The following is an 18,617-nucleotide window of genomic DNA, read 5'->3' as shown; positions in this document are numbered from 1 at the left end:
GCAGACGGCGCTGTTGCCGAACGTGGCTCACAGCACGCGGCGCCCTGTCTGCTACACGCATTCTCTAGCAGCAGAAATAAAAGCGAGACAAAATACAAGTCGTATAGGTACGCGTGAATTTATTTAAAGTTGATGCTTGAAATATATTAACTCGAAAACTGGTAAGAGCTATTTAGTACAAGTATCTAAGATGCTAAAACATACTAAAGTTATTTGTTAAACTTCACAACTGAAATGAAAACTATTTTCGCAAGTTGTTGAACATTAGCAGTTTTGGTTTCCTTTGTTAAGTATTAGCATTATTAATTTGTTCTACTACAAGCTACAGAATAATTGGTCAGTGTATTAAGAGTTATAATCTGAAGACAGTACTCACAATATGATGATCTGGTTGTAGATCGATGGCAAACTCCCTCCTTACATTCCTGAATACGTTGTAGTTACTGTAATGGAAAAACACCACTCACATCACTGTCAGAAACTGATTTGACATTGTCTTCCTCAGCACTACTCGAACTGTCACTGCTCTCTCCCAGATGTATAATTAAATTTTCGATGCATTCTTCCACAACCCCTTCGGTTTTGGCCGCCTCTCTGATGGCACTTGCAGTGCTGTTTACAATTTTAGCCCACGTCTCGCTTGTCACTTTATTGATAGCTGCTGGAAGGAGAGTTTCCACTTCAGAGATCGTGAATTTTTTATTGTTTGCAGCAATGTAATTTTTTATCTGCGCCCACACTCCTTCAATTACATTGAAGTGACAGTGGTATGGAGGAAGCCGAACGATTTCATGCCGTGCCTTTTAGCAAAAAAAAATGGTTCAAATGGCTCTGAGCACTATGGGACTCAACTGCTGTGGTCATAAGTCCCCTAGAACTTAGAACTACTTAAATCTAACTAACCTAAGGACATCACACACATCCATGCCCGAGGCAGGATTCGAACCTGCGACCGTAGCAGTCGCACGGTTCCGGACTGCGCGCCTAGAACCGCGAGACCACCGCGGCCGGCGCCTTTTAGCAATCTAGTCAATTACATATGTTGGAAATTGGGGTTTCTTTTGTGCCACAATTTCGAGCAGTTCCGCCTTCCTTAAATCTTCTCTGAAATCTACTTTTCGCCGTTTCAACCACTGAATGATATCGTCTTTTTTTGTTGCCAAGGTTGGTGCCTTATCGTGAACAACGGAATGATAAGGCGCATTGTCCATAACACTCACTGATGGACTTGTCAGATTCGTCATAAGCGATGTCTCGAACCATTCTTGAAATACTACACTGTTCATTTCTTCATGGTAATCTCCCGTCTTTTTTGACCGAAACATTTTCAAGCAGTTTGGCACAAAACCTTTCGATGTTCCTGCATGTAAGACAATAATACGCCCTCCTTTGCCAACAGGCACTGCCATTGTCCCCTCGGGCGTTCCATCATTCCAGCCTCTACGTAAAGAATGGCTGGCATTGACCCAAGTTTCATCTAACCACACTATACTTTCGAATTCCACACCCACGATCCTGCGCAGAAATCTGCACCGCCATGCAACTACATCTGTCCTTTCCATTAATATTTTGCGTCCGTTAAACAGTGAATAGCTGAAGCCTATGTCTTTCAACACTGTACGCAATGAAAATTTGCTCCCTTTAAAAAGATCGTCTTTCTGAAGCGACACCTGTAATTTAGATAGAGTGGGATGTTCCCTTCTCTTATAATAGCTGTATATATTACGACGAATAGCGTCTTTCTGAAAATCGTCCAAAGCTGTCACCGGCTTATTTCTCGGTCGCTTCTTTCCTGGTGTGTGCAGCTTTGTTGTGCTAGTCTCGTCACAATCTACACTATACTATTCTTTCCCTATCTTTACAACAGTGTTCTTACTTATTTTCAATGCTGCTGCAGTTCTCTTCACAACCTGAACAACAGGAATTAAGGGCCCACCTTTGTCCTTTTCTTTCTCAAAGTAATCCCTCACAGAGCACACGAATTCACTTCTTGTGTTGGGCTGGTACTACCCGCCGCACTAGACATTGTTTACAACGAAACATAAACAAAGAAACACTAAAAGCAACAAAAACGAAATAAACTGCGAATTCAACTTCAGACAAACGACGAACGACCGCACCGCCTGCACGCGAGACACTGGTAAGTTTCATAAGCGCGCGACCGGGTTTCAGAGCGGCAACGTGGCCCTTGCTACCCGCTCAAAGTCAGGCCGTCATTGGCTGCCTGCCTGCGGTCGCTAGGCAACGGGAAGACGCTACCGAGCTGACAATACCAAAGACTCGTCTCCCAGACTATAGTGCACCAAAATTACCGAACCACAGCGTCGGTAGAGCGCAACTCTAGCAGCAACTTGACGTTATCCCCCCCTTTAGTGTTGCAGGGTTAAGATTCTGCATATCATTTAAGCGGGACTCGGCCCCTCTTGCTGACGCGCATGTCACTAGGTAGGTGTCCGGTGTTGCAGGTACGAGCTACGAGCCGCCGCTGACGAACGTGTTCACGATGCAGTGGTTCCTGACGCTCTTCTCCAACTGCCTGCCGCAGCCGGCCGTGCTGCGCGTCTGGGACCTCATCTTCCTCGAGGGTAACGAGGTGCTCCTGCGGACGGCGCTCGCCATCTGGGACGGACTCGCCGAGTAAGACACACACACTCACACACACACACACACACATTATCACCTAAGTACGTCACCTTTTACTCTCAAGTTCTTACAAACCCGCACAAAGTACAGAGTGGTTATAATCAAAGTGCAGCTACTCACAGAGGTCCAGTGTGGACTGTAATTATCGTATGGCAGCGAAACTCGGTAAACATTCTAATGCATTAATGCGCAACCGATTTACTTTGGAAAAAAAATTAGTTCCAATTTTGGCCACCAGGTGCAAATCTGGCGCTTGAATGCAAGAAAGATGCACAGAAGAAATATTTCTATGCGTAATTTATTAGGAACAGGACGTGGACAGAAAATGCCAAACAAGTGAGGAAGGCATGATGTTCACTTTATTATTTAATGCCGCTTAAACAGTTTGTTCAATACGAGGACCGGATATGTCTGCTGAACAGCGCCAGATTTGCATCTGGTGGCCAAAATTGGAACTAATCTTTTCTAGCGTAAATCGCTTCCGCCTTAACGCATTTACGTATATTCCAGGTTTCGCTGATAGATGGTGTTATTGAGATGTGACATTACCAATGTTTTAAAATCTGAGGGATGTTATCATAATCTTCAGCTTCTTCTGCTGGAATAGTTCGATGAGTGTCATGCCATTTTTGACTGTATATTTGTGAGCGGGAATGTTTCCCACAGTTACCTGGGACTTTGTTCTCTGCCGATATGTGCACTGAAATTACCTAGCAAAAATTTTATGTCGTCTTGGCCATCACTCTCTCTAATGTCTCTGTCACTATACATACGGCAGTGGGTAGGCTACATACCGAATTTAGTATTATTGGCATATGTTTCTGACTTCCAAAAGGTCTTAATTTCGGCCGAAACGGCCTTCCTCCAACTCCCAGGGACTTTTTTTTAATTTGAACTCACTGGAAGAATTATTAGAATAGTACATGTTCATTAAATCGCAACGTACATATAACGTGCGGCGTGGGGCGAGGCGTTGTGTAACTAGAATAACATATTAGTTAATGAAATATTTCAGTCAGAAAATTCGTGTTTCCAGAAGAATCATGGTTAGCTTTTCTAAAAGATGGGAATACATCTGTACACCAAAACCCTCCGCTTCACCAAGCAGCTACGATGCAACTGTTTTGTCTTGTGTTTCAACGTTGCGGTTGGTAGCAGCTGAAAACATGACGTCATAGTCACGAAAACTGCCGACTTGTGCCGATATATAATGAGCAGGACTAAAGTGCACGTCATTTATGTTGGCGGCCGAGTTTAGGTTCGTTCTGCGCATCTGACATCACAAAACACAGTAAGCCAATGAGCAGAGAACGACGTTGCCAGATCTCGACTGCAGAGCAGAGCACGGACGAGTGTCTTCAGTTTTAGAAATGTTCAGTCATAAATAAAGTAATAGAACAAAAGCAATGTCTTGATAGCAGACATTCTTTTATAGAAAGTTTGGAAAAAGCATTCTTTATACCAATTGCTTCATATTCTATTAATTAATTAAACCAAACATGCAATAAGACTTCTAATTCAGGCGATAGTAAGGAAAGGTGTTTGTATCACTCTCACGAACCGCTTTTTCGCAATAAAGAACAGCGGTAATTGTTTATTTCCCATTGTACTTCGATGAAGTGTGAGTAATTCATAGTCATATCAACAGTGTTTGTCAGTATTTTGCGTGACCTGTTAGAGTCCTCATGGACTCACCTATCTTGAAGAGCTGCGTTAGCATAACGATTAAGGTGTTGGGTTAATAAGTGAAAGGTGAAAAGTTCAAACCTCTTGTGGTGCTTAGTATTTTCTTTTATTTAAAAATAATATCGAAGTGTCTTATTTCACGGATTTTATTCGTTTGAAGGCAATTTTTTGAAATTTCTAGTGCTTTGTCTCTTCATTAACCCTTTCGCTGCTACAGAGACGTGCTCCCCGCATTCCGCGCTGTGCGCGATTTTGTCATCACTGCACTGCTCGCCTGTGCTGACACATGGTGTTCCCACTGCTTTGACACATTTATCATTCGATTTCACAAAAACTGTTTGGCCCAAAAATTAGATTTTTACACATCTTCTTGACTGATACCTTCCCCCCATAAATGACGTAATTTTGTTTCGATGTTCAACTCAGTTATTGTGCAGCATTAAATATAGTAAACCATTGCACGAAATTTTGAAGAGTTTGCAGAGGTAAAAGTCCATAGCGTATACTTTCCGTATGGTCGATTTTAGTTGCCACAATGTTGAGAATGAAATGTGGACAAGATACCTAAATTTCATATAAAATTTACTGCATAACAATATCTCATTTAATTTAAGTATCACATAGGTATCGTATGTAATATTGAGAAATATTCAAGCTTTCGCGACTGTAATAAAAGTTTTATTTACACCGGGCACGTTTGGCTTTATTCTAAAGCACTTCGATCAATGAAAGGTATGGCACATACACAATGGTACTCACGTTCTCTTTATTGTTTTTGTTCCACAGTCGCAGTTTTACCAATGGTATTGAAATATATTCCTCTTCTGCAACTGTAATAAGTGACTTATTTAGACCAGACGCATTTCTCTCTTTTGAAGCATCTTCAGTGTACAGTATTGTCTCCTCCATTGCCAAGTCACCTTTCGTAGTTTTGTGCTGCGGTAACACAATATTCAACGTTTGTGTCGGCTGATCAGTGTTTTAGCAAATAAACACTATTTGTGTGTGCCACACATAAAAATTATATTTGACATAGCTCAGAGTACTTCACTGATAGACGGTATATTCAAGTCTTAATGTTGTTGTAAGTCCACAGTTTTGTTTAATGTATTTTGTCTACTTCCTTTTGATTGATTGAAGTGCTTTGAAATAAACCAAACGTGTCCGGTGTAAATAAAACTTTTGTTACAGTCGCGAAAGACTGGATATTTTTCAATATTACATACGACACCTGGGTCGACAGAAGCGTCCGATCCCACGCGTCGGCTTTGACCGGTGACGTAAGGGTGTTGTCGTGTGTGACGTCATGACGGCGCAGAGTTTGGTTTGAGTGTGGCTGTCTCCAGTTCTGTTTTATCTTATTTTATTTACTTTTCTGATCTGTTCGTTCTATCTCGTAAGATTTTTTTTAAATTTAAAAACACTTATTACTTATTTTAATTATCTGTTTCCTCGAATTTCTGTTTTAGTTTATTATATTTATCTTTCTGATCTGTTCGTTCTATCCCGTGAGATTTTTTTAAAAAAGGACAAAAAACACTAATCAGCTACTGAAGCATCTTTATCTTCTATGGGTTGCAGAGGTTACAACCCCTGGGGAGGTGGGTGGGTATTCATGCATGGCTGTCTTCACTTACACGTTGTAGCTACGCAAGGCGTCTAAATTTGTTTATATTTAGTTTGCCCCCCACCCAAAACACCCCATTTCCCGCGCTTGTCCCGTTAGTGTCATTAGGCATCTTGTGGAAAGTGTGTGTGTTTGTTGTTTCCGCCATATTTGTGACGTCATGGGTCAAAGCAGACGGGTGGGATCGGACGCTTCCGTATTTCCACGACACCTATGTGGTACTTAAATTAAATGAGATATTGTTATACAGTAAATTTTATATGAAATTTAGGTATCTTGTCCACATTTCATTCTCAACATTGTGGCAACTAAAATCGACCATACGGAAAGTATACTCTATGGACTTTTATCTCTGCAAACTCTTCAAAATTTCGTGCAATGGTTTACTACATTTAATGCTGCATAATAACTGAGTTGAACATCGAAACAAAATTAAGTCATTTATGGGGGGAAGGTATCAGTCAAGAAAATGTGTAAAAATCTAATTTTTGGGCCAAATAGTTTTTGTGGAATCTAATGATAAGAGTGTCAAAGCAGTCGGAACACCACGTGTCAGCACAGGCGAGCAGTGCAGTGACAAAATCACGCACTGCGCGGAATGCGGGGAGCACGTCTCTGTAGCAGCGAAAGGGTTAATGCGGCCGTGGTGGCTTGACTTCTGGAACTGCGCGCTCCCCCCTAAACGTAAGCTTGTGAACTATGCTATACTACGGCGCTGCTTCTCTTGGCGCGTGCGTCGTGTGCAACTGGCAACGCAGCAATCTCCCGCGTCTGGGCGGGCATGCGCGAACCACCAAGATAAAAGAATTGAACTATAGTGACCAGTGAGCATAGTGCGACTGTTACGACTTCAGGGGTAGCACAAATTGTTTATGTTAAATCGTGCAGTTTTTAGTGTTTTGATTATAAGAAATTATGTTTTAAAAACCTGCATTCCAGAACATTATTTTGTAAAAGAATGGCTTCTCACTGTAAGTTTTAACTCAAGGGGGCGGGTGTTTGCATGGCTGAAGAGGTGCGTTCGGACACCTAAAATTTCATAAATTAAGCGCTGCTTCCGATATAGTCATTATAAATTGCACGAGGTAATGTAGTTTCAACTGTCGCATCCGCATACTACATAAATACTAACACATTCTCATTCTCGTGAAACTAGGAACGAAAGGGCATTATTTTCGCCCACATTATCGATACAGGGACTTTTGATGAAGTATTTATAACTCCGATATTCGCATAATAGGAACATCTATGGAGCGTTCTTCTGAGCGTTTACGTGATAAGGTTTCTCGAACCAAGTGAGCACCATGTCAACTGCCATAGATTCCAAAATACTGACAGAGCACATATAACTAAAATGCAGTTGCTTCCGCAAGAAGCTGTTTACCTTACCAACCATACATGTGAAATTATCGGTATGTGATACATTAATAGTTGGCATAAAGTTCTGTTTACAACACTCTATGTCATATAATGCGAGGTCAAGAAAAAATAGATATTTTTGTACTGGCTTCGTCATGTCATATTGCTGCGTATAATGACAGATACTCCCCTGAGAACCACCCGCTTGTGTCTCAGATTTACTACATTTGTCAGATAAGCAAACATCAACGAGTGTTGTATCACTGCCCGCATTTTTTGGATCGTCTTAGCAGACGCAGTAATAAGGTTTTCGATGTGCTTGTTGCACATTGTCTTATTGCATTACTTGCCCTATTTCTTATCAAATGAATCACAACACTCAATCTTTTTTTTTTCCTTTTTTTTTTATTTTTTTTTTTTTTAACGGCTGCCTTATTGAGACATTTTTAAAACATGTTTTATTAGACTCGAGGTACAATGTGATCATGTGCCATAAGCCACAGTTGAAAATAAAACAACAAGCCATTTATTATAAATTTATTCAACGTAAACACAGGGCTGCTAAACGCTATGTCCAAATAAACAGTCATTAGTTCTACGGTACAACTATTGCATACAATTAGGCATCAAAATGAATGCTAATTAACAGTTAAAAAACAAAAGTTACTTTTACTGTATGAAACCTATGTAGCTCTTAACACATTGCTAATCTCCATTTGCATATTGTTAATGTCTATTAGAAAGTTTAATCCATTTCTGATTAATTTATGTTGTAACCATGATGATGAAGAGGGAATCTCAGTTCCCCGTGCTTTCCCGATGCTGGTTCTGGAAGTAATCTGACAACATGTTCTTGCAAAATTTCACCAAAATCATTTAGTAAAGACCATACAAATGTTCCATTTATTCTTCCCTTTCGTAGAAATTTCAGTCAAGTCTCCATATTTTACCGAAACAATCCTTCCCACAAAATGTTTTCTTGTTGTCCAGAATGTAGTGGTTGCTGTAAGTCTGTGTCTACATCAAATGAAATATCATCTGCTTCATTTTTGTCTGACTGCCTTTGCAACAAGAAATCTTTCAAACTTATGTCACTGTCTCTGTCCTCTCACAAATCACTTGAGCTGGAGTCACTGTCTGACGTAGAGTCATCTATAATTTTCTTCTTAATTAGCCTTCCTTCTGCATTTGACTTCAGTTGTTCCTTTTGCTAGCTGATGACCCCTTCTTTTTCCTTCTCATGCAGTATGCTGTGTTTCTGTTGCCTACTTTTGAGATGTGTCAGTCAACACTCTTGATGCGCCACACTTTCTTTTCCCTTCTGTACACCCATTGCTTTGTGGAAGAGCTTTCAGTAATGGTCATAGCACCTCAATAGGGGATGACTGTAGTGGCTGAGTAGAAATACCAGTTTGTCCTGCTGCCAGTTCATCATTCCTAGATGCAGCCTATGTTGTTGTCTATTCGTCACATGTAGCACGAGGAATTCATCATCGTGGAATATGCTCCCATTTATAAGTCATATCCCAGTTGCTCGAGGTCCAGATTGAATTTTCAGAATGCTGATGGATAAGCTCGACGACCTGCAATTTCAGCGACATTTAAAATGGTTATAGGCTTTCCAGGATGTGACTGCAGCCATTCTGCACATGCAGTGTTGTGGAGGGTGCAGCTTGTGGCTACTATGTGGTGTTAATGTAAGGAAGATTACACCATTGTCCTTTGCTAGTGTAACAAAATTCTAGCTTTTACACACACACACACACACACACACACACACACACACACACACACACACACACACACACACACACACACACACATATCCATCCACAAGTATTTCCAAGAAGTACTGCCATTGGACCAGCCACTTAAAAGTGTACAATCTATAGATCCAGGTGGTGTACCCTTCAACATATGTTCCTTAAAGTTGACTCTTGGAAATATGAACACGGGTGACACACTGTTGCCTAATGCATTAATGCATGCAATCATTGTAACATTACTGCCACACTCAGCTGATGTCATAGATCCAACCTGCTTGCATCCTTTAGCAGCTGATATTTTTCCTGGCCCATGCACATTCAAGTTACCACCCCCATCAACATCAAATATTCTTTCTGATGTTATTGTTAGTTTGTTCACTATTGATTGCAAATTTCCCAAGAATGCTGCAACAGTGTGCTTATTAAAACTTGATGAATGAGCTGGGCTCATTGTTTCAGGCTTTCTTATGCTTAGTCATTCATGGTTTTTCATGAAGTCAGTGTACCTTTGTTTACCAGCTTCTCTATATTTGTCCCAAAATGGAGGCATGTTTTTATTCTGTGATATACCAAACTGGAATGCCAGTTTTCATAACTCAATTCGGGACAATTCATAGTGCATTTTAGAGCCAGTTATGAGGTAATCAACAAACACATTTTCTTCTGCAGAATTGAATACCTTTGGATGGCACAATTTCTGTAAGATGCATATTTAGGCTTTTGTAAATATCTCTGTAGAGTGGCTCTTGAAACATGAAAATCTTACAGAGCTTACAGAGACAATTGTCATCTTGTGTTACCCATCTTGCTCCTTGGCATCTGTCAAAATTGATACTGCAGTTATTGCAATACATTCTGTTACCTAACAATGCTTTGTTCCTTGGGCCATGCTCAAGGTACAGTACAGTCGACTGGCACAAGATACAATTTTCCACCCACTTTAATAAATGGTTTATGTAATGTACATTAACAACTTGGCAGGAATATCATAGTATGGTTACTACAATATATGTTTATCAAAAATAGTAACCATTCCGGTTTCCATTTATTGCTATATATGTAGCTGTACTAACACTGAATTAAGGAGAGAAAAACTTACTTTTAGGTGACAAAATGACGATTTTCGTAGGAAATTGAAACTGTTGTTCCTTGCTCCTGTAACAACTTCTGATTATGCTCATATCAGTGTAGGCAATCTTTGGTGCAAAAAAGAATGACGTCAGAGAGTAATGACCAGAGATGTAATACTGGCTCAAGGTGTGTGCCAACTCAAAGCACAAGCTTCTCCCCCTGCTAAAGAAAGCAAACCATTCCATTTAAAACTTTTCCTTCATAACCTCAGTCAATATAGGAACTAAGGCTGTTGACCATTATAACTCCACTTTGAAAGGACACAATATTTGTGCAACTTTTTTCACACAGTAATTCATTGTAAATGATTGCATCGTCTGTGAAAAGTCTGAAGTTACCGGTACTATTAACATTGTATACCATGTCATTAATATGCATCATGAACTGCAGTAGTCCCAAAACACTTCCCTGGAGCAGGATTGAAGTTACTTTTACTGCCATGGTGACCCTCCCTCCAGCATAACACACTGCATCATCCCAACTGTCCACAGCTCGTGGTCTAGTGGGTAGCACTGCTGCCTCTGGATCACAGGGTCCTGGGTTCGATTCCCAGCCGGGTTGGAGATTTTCTCTGCCCGATGACTGGGTGTTTGTATTATCCTCATCATTTCATCATCATCACCATTTGAGACAGTGGGTGGATTGGATTTTGTAAAAAATTGAACTGTGTAAAAATTGGGAGTTTGTACAGGCACTGATGACCATGCAGTTGAGTACCCCACAAACGAAACATCATCATCCCTACCAAGAAATCCTGAGTCCCCTCATACATTTAGTTTTACCTCTCATTATGACCCTACCTTTGTTAATTGTGTTGAGGTGGTACTGATACAAATGTTTAGTGTTGGCAGGTATCTACCCTCTGCAAACCACAGTGAAGCAGTGGTATCTACCTGACTGCCTCGGTCCATGGCTTTCAGGATTTCATGTGAGAGAAGTGCCAGTTGGAGTTCGCATTATCCAAGTATACAGTTTTTGTGGAAACAATTGCATTTTCATTACATGTGCTCTGTCAGTTGCTTTACTATTATGGTTGATGTTGGAATTAACAGTGTTAACCATAATGTAAACTGACATGACCCTAACAAGGAAAACTCGCCATCACACCCCCTCAGACTTAGTGGTAAAAGGGCCCAGTGGACAGCCTGTCAAAAACTGAGCACAGAATGAGCATGAAAACAGGAAGAAGGTGTACTGGACTGTGAAAGAAAAAGCAAAATAGAAACAGTGAATGGTCCAGGAACAAGAAGTGCAATAAAGAGCAGCCTGGAACAGCAACAGTGTCATGGGCAAGTGATTATGATGTTAGGCTGCCAAGTGGGCAAATCGTGTTTTTCCACTGTTCGCTTTATTGAAATTTGTGTTTGTTTTGTGGTGCAACATCTGTTTGCAACAGCAAGGTGTAAGGTAGGAACCTATAATGACAGTTGATTTTGCACAACTACTCTGTTAGCAGAGGAAAGGAAGTGGCTTTTGAATGGGAACTGCAAACATTTGATGACAAGGCAATAGATCAACTGAATCCTCCACTGGAAAACACGTGTGGTGTGTCATACATGGCATTAGTGACAGTACGTGTGTCATATGATAGGAATCTCTTATTAACACACCTAATTTGTATGATTGGCAAGTGAGTGAGACATGCCTCCTTGCCTGGTATAGGTGTCTGTATCAATGTGAATGTGATCATTCCCAAGGAAATGATGAAAACGTAATAGTTTGTCACATTAGTTGCACCAGATGAAGCAACAGTTTCATAATCACACAGTTTCTCTGTGCTCTGTCAAAACATACGTTTTTAATGTTCTTGAAGTTGTGTTCCATTTTGGAAGTCTTAACTCTTGAATTCCTTTGTTGTAGCATAGTTCACATCAATTTATTTTTTATTTTGATTTCTGTGAGCCATCTATGTGGTATCTTGCACACTCTCACTATTAATCGCATTTACTTCTGACAGTAATGTATTCTTACTGCATGACTTGTATTCTATAGTCAGTGTATAGTATGACAACTGCCAAGAAAGAGAACAAACATTTCAGTGACCGGATGGACAGTTGATAATGTTGTGAATAAATAAATAAATAAATAAATGGCACAAAGCAGTTTTGAACAAACATTTCAGTGACTTGATGGACAGTTCATAATGTTGTAGAAAAGATAAAGAAATAAATGGCACGAAGCAGTTTTGAACATGGCTCGCCCACTTGGCAGTTCGACACCAAGGCCATGTACCCAATATGCCAATGCTATGTCAGGTTCCTCTTATAGCACTTCTTGTCCTTGAACCATTCCCTGTTTTTATTTTGCATTTTTTTCACAGTTCAGTACATCTTCTTCCAGTTTTCATGCTTTGTCTGTGTTCAGTTTGTGATGGGCCACCCACTGGGGCATCTTACCACTAAATCTGAGAGGGTGTGATGGGGAGTTTCCCTTGTATGCATACTGTCATATGCCAAAAACCTAGTTTTATTATTTTGAACCATCCGTGAAATGGAAGGGGTGTTATATCTCCTTGGGTGTCACCAATTTCTTTTGAGTTGTGAGATACACATGTCAGACTTCAGGAAAGTGAAAACACAGTGATCTTAGTATCATTCACTGCAGCAGAAAACCCTAAAAACTAAAGTAAAGTAAATGTTGAGAAAAATTATGTTTATCTGTGCAACAGGTCTGCTTCTGTCACGATATGTTTCTTGAGTAGAATTATATGTTCTTAAATTTTAGTAAAGCCAAAATACCTAATATTTTTTAGTTACTGTTAATGTAACACATTATATGTTATGCACTGCAGAATTCTCCAAGATAATAATACTTCATACCCAGACCAGGAGCAGAAAATATATCTTAGACTTTTGGGCCCCAAAAACACATCCTTAATGATTTACATATACCACTATGACCCACAAGCCACATTACAGTGTGTGGAAAAGGGTACTTTTCGTACTACTATCCTGTCTCCCCTTCCTTTCGGTAAGCCTTCCTCAAAAGAATTCCCACTGATGGCAGTACCTGTAACCACAACTGTGTGGCAGAAGCAAAGAGAGAAAGCAATTGCATCATTCCTCATCAATCAAACAAAAGCTGATGTGAGCTCAGCCATCAGCAGAGAAGGTTATGCTGACCATGTTTTGTGATGAAAAAGGCATAATCATGATACAAGAGACTGCTATCAAGGTTTTTGCTGATTAATTTCTGTATCTTTGGGCCACTCAGTGATGCACCAGACAGGAAGTAGTTGTTTTTTGATGAGGAAATAGGTCACATAACGCACAAGTGATTATGCAGACTTCCATAGGAAATGTTCTCTGTTGTAAGTGAGGGCAAACTCATATTGAATATGGGAGAAATCATGTCAAAAAGTGATTAAGCTTCATGCAACATGTGCACGATATTATATTTTTATTTTTAAAAGTTTACTGTTGACAAACCCCTATATTTTGTTTGGTATGAACTTTAATGAAAATGGAATGGTAATTAGCAAGATAGCTGCTACTACATACAAACTACTGCTTGCTGCCATACCACATCTGGAGCATAATATTACTACACTTTAATACAAGCACTGCATGGATTCTGGTAGAAGAGACTAAGCTTGAAGAAAAAGAAAACACAATCACTAAACATTCCAGTGAGTGTAATGGTCAACAAATTATATTTTTCCTGTCTTTAATTACCATCTAAGTTCAACATCTCATGTACTGCAATGAAATTTCTAGTACAACAGCTGGCTAGAAATACAAGTAATTAATAATCAAATATAATTTTATTGCACAGCCGCATATTGGCAGTCAACAGTGCTGATGAGTTCTACAGTATCATGGGTGTTCTCACACGAGAGATGTTGGAATTTGGACTGATGGATACCAACAATCTTGTTAAGGTATGTGTAAATGTAATATGCCTCTTCATAAACCAATATTTTCAAAAATTTTACTTGTTATTCACTTAAATAATTTTAGTTTTTTATTATAAAGACCAGCAACTAGGGGTTTTTATCTCTGAAATCATTAAAGGAGGAATTTTCATTGTGCTCTATAAATATATGTTGTTAACATATTTCTGTATTCCAAATCCCAGGTATAATATACTGAATCCCCGATTTTTGAGTAAGCTTTTTATAAGTCAGAAGTGTCATGACACTGCTGTAAAGAGAGATTCCCTCAGATTAGCAGTTCTATCAAAAGCAAGCAAAAACATACTTTTATTAAATAACAAATAAGATGACACATTGCTATTCTTTAGCAATGTGTACATTGCAATGAACATTTATGTTGAGTTAAAATTCTCTGCTTGACTGAGACTCAAACTCCAATGCTAGCCTTTCACAGGCATTGCACTACCACTACTCTGCAGAACCCATGTCCCCGTGCTCTACTGCATGGAGCTAACTGGGATTTCAAGGGACAACTTTAAGGTTAGCTGGTACCTGTTTCAATAACATTACTTGATATCAACAGTTCCAAGCGCATTAACTCTCGTTGTTTAAATCCATATGGGAAATATTCTAAACATGCCCTGATAATTTAAATCATGTAATACATTACTGAGACATATATTTAAATATGTCTTTTGCAGCAGCAGCACCTCAGAGCTGTTAACTACAAGCTGTAACTGAGCTCCTCAATACACTAACTTGCCTTGTCATGTTGGGGCAATGACATGATATGACCTCTCCTGTTTAGAACTTTACTACAATTATCCATCTAGTAATCTAAGAAATCAACATCTGAGATTGTTGCTGAACTGTCTGATCTCTCCAATTTAACTCTCCACCAGCTCCAAACAACAGAACTGCAGATGCTTTCTGGATATGATGATGCAGATAATAGCTGCACTTCCACACCACTAGTTGTCTTTGTCACTTCAACTCAGTAGTGTATAGGAACTAAGGATAGCAAATTACTCCAAGTAGGAGACATTATTCATGCTGACATGAGCTGAGATTTAGATTTGTAGCTGACTGGACCCAGTGCATACAGTTGGCACAACAAGAGCCACCTCCACATTTATTAACTAACTATGGCCTTACTTGCTGATCTACCAGCTGTTTTCCTGTTTTGCTCCATAACCCAACTGATGTTGGGGACAAATGTACGGAGTAACTATGGTCTTACTTTCTGTTTGCTCCATGACCTACCTGATGTTTGAGCTCCCAGTGACCAGCTACCGAAATTCTGTGCCTTTCTGGACCCTCCAGAAAGATCGGTTACAACCTCAACACATGCAGTATCCTGTTCTGGTTCATCTCAGCAATTGACGGGCAACTGCTGAGACATTATGAGACAATTATGCAACCAATAACCACTGTTAGCGTGCCCGATTAACCGTGCAGTCTAACGGACTGCTTTCTGGGTGGGAAAGCATGCTGGTCCCTAGCACGAATCCACCTGGTGGATTAGTATCATGGTCTGGTGTGCCGGCCAGTCTGTGAATGGTTTTTAAGCCAGTTTTCCATCTGCCTCAGCGAATGAGGGCTGGTTCCACTTATTCCGCCTCAGTTACACTATGTCAGCGATTGCTGCGCAAACGTTTTCTCCAGTGGTGTAAGACGTTCCTGTGGGCGGAGGGGGGGGGGGGGGGGGCGGACCACTGGAGACTGAACCGCACAATAACCCTAGCTTCAGTGTGGGGCAGTGGTGGGGTGCGTGGACTGATGTAGCCTGTTGTGGGGTTGTGTACCACTGAGGGCTATGGCGGGGATGAAGCCTCTCCATCATTTCTAGGTCCCGGTTCCATATAATACAATATCCTCAGTTACCTTCTGCCCAAATTATTGTGAAATTGCCATAGTATATCACTCACCCTCTGGTCATGTACATCAGAAGGGGCAGCAACAACAAGGATCTCAGGCACTGCCAGAGGCACCACACTCTTTGCCCAGTGCGTCAACACCGCTACAATCCAGAGTCACAGCTTGAAGCCTGTTAACAATAGCTTCTGTTTCCTGACATCAGGCAGTTTTTAGTTGTTCACCATTAGAATTTCGTCATCACCAAGTGACATCCAGAATTTGAATACAGTTAATACTGACATTAATAGTGCAATAATAATTAATATAACATAACTGATTTGTGACACTTTCAACATTATATCAAATTTTAAGAATGTTCTATCTCATTAAAAGAGAAGAACCTTATTAGATAAGGTACAGGAGATCCAGGCTATGCCTAAAAAATTATCAGATTGATGTGAGCATTGGCTATAGCAATGATAAGTAATTGCACATGACAGACATAATACAGAGGTGGGCATGTGCATACACATTTTGAAAATGTCTGGATGCTGCAACTGAAGTCTGGTGACTGGGTCAATAAACATTGAGGTAAATGACCAGGGCGCCACCACAGGGTGACTGACTGACCACAGTGGCTTGTGAGCTTATTTGAGAGAATAAAGCCTTCCCCCTTCCCTCCCTCTCTCTCTCTCTCTTCTCTCTCTCTCTCTCTCTCTCTCTCTCTCTCTCTCTCTCTCTCTCTCTCTCTCTCTCTCTCTCTCTCTCTCTCCCCCCCCCCCCCTTACACACACACACACACACACACACACACACACACACACACACACACAAATTATGATTATGATGGGCATATGTATGTACCTCTCACTATAATGGACATGAATGGCACATTACGAATGGCACAAGACAGCCTTGACTGGAGGTGCTTGCATTGACATCTTTAAACTTTAATTCTTGAAACTTTATATTGTCCTCAGACTTAACTGAAGATATGATGAACTGAGAACAGCTAAGCAGCCAACATATAAGTGGCTGGGAAATTTTTTCGAGTGAAAATTGGCAATAAGTGCTTAGGCCTACTTATTTTTTAACAAACGCAACTGTCTATGATGTCAAAGCAAATACAGCTGCCTGTCATTCATGTGGTCTTGATGGCAACTGATTGTTACTTATTCACACTATCCATGAGTAACAGAATCCAATATTGTCTGCAAATTAACAAAGTCTAGCCTGTCAACATAAATTAACTAAGCCAAAACTGAATGTTTCAAACCTGGGTTCAGATTGTAAACAAAATAATCTAAGTCCAAAATGTCCTCAAAACATTTAGAGTCCTAAACCATATGAAAATGCATTAAAGGCTGAACTGTGTGGCTGTTATTGCTTGCTTATTGGCAATTCAGCTTCTCACATCTTGCTAGTACTCACATTCCTCAGATCTTATACACTGCAGACACTGGTGCAAATACCATTACTAACAGCCATCAAAGTCAGATTTTGTCACTCATTGGAATATGTCATATTTCACATGGTCATGTTACATATCAATTGAGGGATGTTCTTGCCATGCACCTGGTCACACATCCAGAATTTTGATATTATTAACAGCATTTGAATATTCTTTAAAGGATTAGTGTGAATTTCTGCTTACTAAACTATATGCCCCACCCCCATGGACCATGGACCTTGCCACTGGTGGGGAGGCTTGCGTGCCTCGTCAATACAGATAGCCGTACCGTAGGTGCAACCATAACGGAGGGGTATCTGTTGAGAGGCCAGACAAACGTGTGGTTCCTGAAGAGGGGCAGCAGCCTTTTCAGTAGTTGCAGAGGCAACAGTCTGGATGATTCTGACCTGGCCTTGTAACACTAACCAAAATGGCCTTACTGTGCTGGTACTGCGAACAGCTGAAAGCAAGGGGAAACTACAGCCGTAATTTTTCCCGAGGGCATGCAGCTTTACTGTATGGTTAAATCATGATGGTGTCCTCTTGGGTAAAATATTCCGGAGGTAAAATAGTCCCCCATTCGGATCTCTGGGTGGGGACTACTCAGGAGGACGTTGTTATCAGGAGAAATAAAACTGACGTTCTACGGATCAGAGTGTGGAATGTCAGATCCCTTAATTGGGCAGGTAGGTTAGAAAATTTAAAAAGAGAAATGATAGGTTAAAGTTAGATATAGTGGGACTTAGTGAAGTTCGGTAGCAGGAGGAACAAGACTTCTGGTCAGGTGAATACGGAGTTATAAATACAAAATCAAATAGGGGTAATACAGGAGTAGGTTTTATAATGAATAGGAAAATAGGAATGCAGGTAAGCTACTACAAACAGCATAGTGAACGCATTATTGTGGCCAAGATCGATGCAAAGCCTACACCTACCACAGTAGTAGAAGTTTATATGCCAACTAGCTCCGCAGATGACGAAGAGATTGATGAAATTTATGATGAGATAAAGGATATTATTCAGGTAGTGAAGGGAGACAAAAATTTAATAGTCATGGGTGACTGGAACTTGATCGTAGGAAAAGGGAGAGAAGGAAACATAGTAGGTGAATATGGATTGGGGGGAAAAAATGAAAGAGGAAGCCGACTGATAGAATTTTGCATAGAGCATAACTTAATTATAGCTAACACTTGGTTCAAGAATCATAAAAGAAGGTTGTATACA

The 18,617-nt window shown here is 40.3% G+C and overlaps 1 protein-coding gene across 1 annotated transcript in view; it reads left to right on the top strand.

Moving 5' to 3' along the window:
• Positions 1 to 18,617, top strand: part of LOC124776685 — a 712,754-nt gene that overhangs the window by 610,772 nt on the left and 83,365 nt on the right. Inside the window, exons 5-6 of the mRNA XM_047251827.1 lie at positions 2,466 to 2,637; positions 13,987 to 14,092. Of these exons, the coding sequence (XP_047107783.1) occupies positions 2,466 to 2,637; positions 13,987 to 14,092 (278 nt within the window). The remainder of the gene's footprint in view (positions 1 to 2,465; positions 2,638 to 13,986; positions 14,093 to 18,617) is intronic.

Source organism: Schistocerca piceifrons, chromosome 1 (genome assembly GCF_021461385.2).
Source record: "Schistocerca piceifrons isolate TAMUIC-IGC-003096 chromosome 1, iqSchPice1.1, whole genome shotgun sequence".
NCBI classification, from domain to species: domain Eukaryota; kingdom Metazoa; phylum Arthropoda; class Insecta; order Orthoptera; family Acrididae; genus Schistocerca; species Schistocerca piceifrons.
Note: the sequence above shows the minus strand (reverse complement) of the source record. Positions and strands in the feature narration are given on the sequence as shown.